Source organism: Populus nigra, chromosome 3 (genome assembly GCF_951802175.1).
Source record: "Populus nigra chromosome 3, ddPopNigr1.1, whole genome shotgun sequence".
NCBI lineage: Eukaryota > Viridiplantae > Streptophyta > Magnoliopsida > Malpighiales > Salicaceae > Populus > Populus nigra.
This window is the reverse complement of record NC_084854.1, coordinates 19,328,847-19,335,699: the sequence shown is the minus strand read 5'-3', so window position 1 is coordinate 19,335,699 and position 6,853 is coordinate 19,328,847. Positions and strand designations below refer to the sequence as shown.

The 6,853-nt window shown below is 32.2% G+C and overlaps 1 protein-coding gene across 1 annotated transcript; it reads right to left on the bottom strand.

Annotated features, from left to right (window-relative positions):
- Nucleotides 1–2,619: 2,619 nt before the first annotated feature.
- Nucleotides 2,620–6,853, bottom strand: LOC133690158 (vacuolar cation/proton exchanger 3-like). Its single transcript, XM_062110373.1, has 11 exons — nucleotides 6,479–6,853; nucleotides 5,882–5,949; nucleotides 5,735–5,763; nucleotides 4,673–4,869; nucleotides 4,346–4,558; nucleotides 4,069–4,203; nucleotides 3,798–3,968; nucleotides 3,560–3,676; nucleotides 3,287–3,377; nucleotides 3,115–3,176; nucleotides 2,620–3,007 (listed from the first exon to the last, which is right to left on the bottom strand). The coding sequence occupies exons 1-10, from the start codon at nucleotides 6,740–6,742 to the stop codon at nucleotides 3,118–3,120; spliced, it is 1,344 nt and encodes a 447-aa protein (XP_061966357.1). The 5' UTR covers nucleotides 6,743–6,853; the 3' UTR covers nucleotides 2,620–3,007; nucleotides 3,115–3,117.

Here is a 6,853-nt window from a genome sequence, read left to right as displayed (position 1 = left end):
TTGTGTAATAATAGACCATGACTGTTAGGAGAACATTTTTTTTTTTTGAATTAAATAAGAAGCATCTAGAAGATTATAAGAAACGATCCACCACTCATTTATAAATTATTATATTATTGTAAGATAGTCCTTGTACTTTGGAAGATATGTTTTTTTAATCCAACAATTTTTCTTTTTTATATTCATTAAAAACTACTCCAACAAATATGTCACTCAAGGCATCTCCAGCCCAAAAGCCGTAATAAATGTTTTTTGTCAATTAACATATCATTCCCTGTTTTTGCAGCACATTATATACTTGAACAGCGCTTTGCTTTGGATTAAATATTTTTTTTAACAAAGAAAATTATATATATATATATATATATTCAACATGTTTTTATAAAAAAGATTTAAGCGATAATAAAAAAGTTTGTACATACATATAATAAATAAATAAAAAGTTATAAATAAAACTAAAAATAAAATTGAAAAAATCAAGAGATAAAAGTAGATTAAAATATTTAATTTTATAAGACGAGATATTTATCAGTTGTGTTTACTAAATTTATTTATTAAAATAATTTTTTTATTCAATCAAATGATAATAAAAATAGATACACACATTAAATTGATTGAATAAAATAAAAAAAAAATCAATACTATGTAAGGCTACACATATTAGAAATATTATATGAAAGTAAATATTTTTTATTTAAAAAATAAAATTCATCTATAAAAAAGACAAAAAAAAAATATAGATGAATCATAAAAACCTTTTAAAAAAATCAAATGTATACAAAATAATAAAAAAATAACCGTCATTTAAAAGAGGCTCTATAAACAAAATAAAAGATAGAGATAGGTATTAATGAAAATAAATATTTTTTATTTAAAAAATAAATTTCATCTATATGAAAGACAAAAAAAATTATAGATGAATCATAAGAACCTTTTAAAAAAGTTAAATGCATTCAAAATAATTAAAAAATAACTGTCATTTAAAAAAAACTCTATAAACAAAATAAAAGAGAGAAATGAGTATTAATCTAATTATATATATAAAAAGCATCAATTAAAAAAATAATTTTAAAAGAGTGTTGTTGAGCTTGGCCGATTTTATCAGGGCCCGCACAACTAAGCCTTTGTTTTTGTTTTAACATCCATTCTAATTCGGTTTTTAAAAAAAATCAGACAATGCATCATCTATATTGTCTAGTTTCTGACTGTTATAGTGGCTAGAAAAACAGGGTTGATGGTTTTTTCAACTTGAAAATTGAATTTTCAACCTATTTTTTTTTTTTTTACCAAAAACACATATAAAATATCATAAGCAACTTGATAAACATATTTATGGTCTAAAAAACCATCCTAAAATCCAAAATCAACTTCAAGTAAAAAATCTTACCAAGAAAAAATATATTTTTCTTGGAAATTTTAAGGTAAAAAACTCCCTGATATGAGCTCCTTTCATCAAAAGAAACAAGTTAACACCAATTTCAACCATTTTGATAGTCAAAATTGTTGTCAACAAAATTTTTCTTTTCCTAGCGTTAGATTTTAATGACTTTCTCTCACCCTTTTCACACTAGAGATAAAAAAAAAAAAGTTTGGGATTAAAATTGATTTTTCCCTTTAATTTTGAAAACTAAAGGGACCCAATATTTATAATTTGAAAAGTATAGGAACTCCAATAAATATTTTGCCAAAGTTTTTTAAATCCACCCATTCTATGTGTGTTTTTTAATTTGTTCCCCAATCTTTCAATCCCACTCTTCTACAACAAATTAGCTTATAATTTGATTTAATAAGGGTCAAATTAAAATAAAAATAAAAAAATAGTATTGTGAACAGTTTGTCCACAATCTCCTGATCTTTCATATTGAGTTTAAAATTATATCTTTTAACTTTTTTATCACCTCATTAATTTTATATTTAAGTATGATAAATTACTCAAATTAATCAATTGTATAATCAATAACATGATTATATTATATAAAAACTAATTAAATTAGTTCCATGTAAGTAGTTGTATAATATCAAAATGAGCTGTTAAAATAACATTTGTCAATGGAGTATACATAAAAAAAAAAAGTCATATTTATACTATTTAAAATATATACCATATTAATATAGTTTTGCTCTTTCAAATAACTTTTGCAATTAGAGATGCTCTCAAGATACATAAATGAAAAGACTACAAAATAACTCCTCCAAGCCAAATTTTTGGGACCGAATTTGAAAGCGTGCTATTACCAAAACTTGAACCCTGGAGATCGTTTGGAATTTTACCACACCAAACTATTTTTTTTTTCCTAAGAACATTAGGGTTAATTAATTTACGGCTTGAGCCACTCATTTAGCATTCTGTGTTTTTCCATCAACAAGTTTCTGAAATTCAACTTCATAATAGGAGAGAGCAGAATTAAAGGATGAAAGAATAAAACAAATTAAACTATTCGTTCATTTTAGGCAGAACCCAGTATGTTTATCAGATCATTTAAAATGTTTATCTACTCCTTGTACTTTATTTTTATTTTGTGTTTTTAGGAACTACAAGTTCTTGGGATCTCTACATGGCAGGCAGGCATTTCTTACATTGCTAGCATCTGTTCTTGAAAAGATGATCAACAATATAGATTAATCAAGTTGCAAACACAAACAACTCTTCTTATTGACTAATTATTTTGCTACAAGAGTACTGAATAAATAACCCTTGTGCCATATGCCACCTTCTACATATTGGCATAAGATACAAAAACTCGGTTGCAAAAACACCCAGAAATCTACACATTACATAAGCTGTGGCCTGTATTCTTAAAGCCACAATGGTGCCTGGCATTTAAGCTTTGAAGGGATAACAAGCACATCATGGACAAGCAAAATGCAAAATATTGCTTGCTTTCAGGCTGGCATGCAGGCCAGGACAGGTGGAGCAAAATGAAAGAATAACAAATTCATTCAATCTGTTGGTGATGTTTTGATGCTGTGATCTTCATTCAGGGAGCAACCCTAAAAAGGCCGGGCCCTGCTTTCATATTCCACAGTATGCCCACGATCAAGCACTGACTTGAAATAATATGTTGTCTGTAAATAATAAAGGCATTGACTGATTATGAATCGAACAGAACCCACCTGTTAAGCTGTGATGACCCCGACCTCGGAATTGACACCCAAGTCGATGACGTTTCCGTAGTCTGAATAAGAATAAAAATACAAAATCTGGTTATGAAATGGAATCGCAATGGATGGAAGGGATAGATTTAGAATTCTTAACTAAGCCTCTACAAATTTTGCAAGGCCTTACTCAGTGGTGTTTTGGATACGAAAAAGCATGCTCCAATAACAACGTAGCACAGCATTAGAGTCAATCCTTTCAGGTAATGAGAGGTACCATCCTGTAACAAATAAAGCAATTAAATTTCATTAAAAATCAAAGGGCTAACCTGCATAAAACGAGCTATATCAAGTTTCAGTGATTTAAAAATAGAAAAGGGAGATTCCATTAATCAGTATTCTAAAAAGTAATCTTGGTGTTATTAGCTTAACTGATGAAAAATTGGTTAGTAGTATATTTTACCTGTAAGGTGAAGGCTGTGGTGATTATTGATATAGCAAGAGCACCAGTCTCAAGGAGATTGAAATTAAGATCCATATTAATGCCCAACATCCAAGAAACAACTACACAGAGTGGAACCTGAAAGTCATATAGCAAATATAAGTTATGACTTGATTCAGACTTTTCATTTTTTCAGAAAAGGAGAAAGGTTAGGTCGGAAGATCGATACCCTTTGAGTTTTAATTATTATGAAACTTACCACAAACAAAGAAATTTGAGTAGCAGAACCTAGTGCAACACCCAAAGATATATCCAGCTTGTTTTTAAAAGCAAAAATGACTGCTCCAGCATGTTCAGCCGCATTCCCAACAATTGGCAGCAAGATAATGCTAATGAAGCTGACAGAAAGGCCCCAAGATTCTGAAGCATCCTGTGAAATCAAAAGGTATATTTTTCAGTACATGCCACAGTAATATTAAAAGTAGCTAAGAAGCTTACTTTTACAAGATGCTTATTAGTTTAGTAACTACCTCGATTGTCCCCACAACATATTCTGACAACAAGGCTACGACAGCAGTCATTCCAACCAGCCAAACTATTCCACTCCGGAAGCCTATCACAGGTGTTTCTTCTGAATTCACATCACCATCATCTTCGTCTGAATCCTGATGAGTTGCGCCATGTAATTAATATCCCAGCTAATCTATCTTGAAGAAACTTCAAATACATTTTAATTTTATGTCTTTTCAAAGATTTAATTTGATCACACCATTCAGATGGAAACGAATAATTAGACCAATTAATCACCTCTTGTGCTTCAAATAATTGTCGGTGTGTCACTAACTGAAAAATGATGTATGTAATGTATGCAACCAGCATTACAATGCTGCTTGCTCTCGACAACTGCAGTGTTGGGACTGCCGTGAGGGAAGCGGAGGCTCCAGAAATCCGAAACAAAAGTGGCAACATATGGCACAGCAATGCCAAAAGCAGAAGCAGTGCGTTCACATCAGCTTGTCTCTGCTCATTTATTTATAACCATGCCAATGTTATGATCAAACTTTGGCCTTCATATAATTAGAAGAAGAGGGATTCAGAACTAATGAACTTTTCAGATTACAACAGCTAGCTTACCCTATCATATTTTTGTTCCCTTCCAAGGTTGGCAATGCCACCACAGAAGAGCGAGGTGCCAAGAACTAATAGTAAGTTTGATAGTATGGAACCCAAGAGTGAATATTTCACCACTTCTACTTTGTGTTGCCACAGTGCAAAAATTGCTATTATCAGTTCTGTAGCATTGCCGCATGTTGCATTCAGTAGCCCTCCCACTGCAAAAACAAAGATATATAAAAAGGAATTGAATTCATGGTTAGTTAAGTTTCCTTCAATAATTTTGAAATTTCCATACAAGTATGTATGATATTATTATTACAAGCCCAATTCCAGCAAGGTTTTTCATGTACATGGATTATATAACCTTATACAAGTGCACCAGTGCTGGCTGGATATTTACTGGCTTAGGGTTCTTATTTGCAAGGCTGACAAAGCCAATTAGGATCAACAAGGACATTGATCAACCAATATTTTCATGGTGCAAGCTCACTATCTGTGAGTCTGGGTGTGGGCACATTGACTTTTTTATTGGTGCAAAGTATGTGAGTCCATAAACGATGCCAATCATGTCTTCTTCTTTCTGTCTAGGATCTTTGAAATAATTAACAAGTACATGGCTAAAAAGATTAGGGATTATACTAATGTGAAGAATTCTTCATCCTGTTGAAGTGGCAGATGACTGAAAGAAAATGACATAGCAACAAGCTTTTTGATGATACGTGACAAAATCTCTTCTGATGGTAGATTGAATTCCTCATGGAGTCTGAATCACATCCCCACCAAACAACTATCAGTTTTTGTATTTTTCTGTCACGAGAAAGGCTTAGAACCGAATGGATCCCATAATTTTTTAAATTAATTTAGTTTGATTCCTGAACTCTGAATGATTTACAAAACCATCTATGCTGATTTCTTAATGACTAATTAAAATAATTAATTTGCTGTTGAAATGTTGGCCCCCTCTTACATAACTAGAACAGCATATATTTGTGTGCTTCCATGCACACAGTTTTTATCCAAAATGCAAATCATCAGACATGTATTGAAGACGGGTAAGAAAACTGTGAGGTTGATCAGTACCTGTTGGGCCGGTGTAAAAAGCAATTTGCCTGCAATTTTTGGAAACAAAGTTGAAAACGATCAATCCCAGTTCTACTTTTAGCATGGTTGTGTGCAGCTATAAGATTGAAAATCAATTAATATTATATGATATAAATAATCCCCTACTCTGTTATAAAGCTGATACGTTCGGCAAGTGGGGTCAGTCCAAGTAAGCTCAGAGCAAAAATCCAGGGCTGGTACGTGAAATTAATCAAAAACACTGTTAGATTGAAACCAGTAAAGGAAAAGAACTAAACAGAACTAATTAAATCTTTTCAATTACTTCTTAGTTCTTATGAATGGCAATATTAGCAAACATATTTGATATTAAAATCTTACACATACTTAAAATACATTAATCATAGGAATTTAACATTTTCACTCGGTGCTTCACAGAGCCCTCGGTCATATATATGATTGACGAAAAGAATTCAACAGATTCTTGAAGGGGTGGTGCGGTGCGGTGCATTCAAGTGCAAGTGCAACAGCTCATTTTTCCTTTAATTAGTTATCGGATTAATGTGCTGATCAGTCGATCAATTCTAATTAGTCTATCATCATTCATCACCATTTGAGACAATCACCATAGACAAGTAATTAAGATGATTTAATCACATAAAATGACTTACAGGATGATCGCCTCACACGCCAAGGTGCCCAAACCTCTCTCTTTTATTGTGCAAACCCTAAAAGCTACTGAAATATACGGAAATGGATACTTACTCTCCCAAAGCCATAGCATTGAGCAGCAATGGCCAGTGGAATGGCAGGAAAAAGAACTGAAAGTTTTGTCCCCAAAATGACCTCTTGAAGATTAGTTAACAAGAGTCTAAGCATTCCACATTTAACTTTTGACACAAGAGTGAGGTCTGATTTTTTGCGCAATGATGAGGATGACATGTTGTGTGCAGTCCTTCCATGTCTCTCCTTGCTTGAGCCCTTAAGGTTGCCATTCTCCAAAAGCCATGGTTCTTGCAATGAAGCCATGCTGGGCTTGCAACAAAACCAATGATCGATATCACTAAATTCTAAGAAGGTAAAGCAAGACAGTGGCGTGTGCTCTTCTGTTTCTCTTTGTTCTAAGGGTTTGGAAGATAC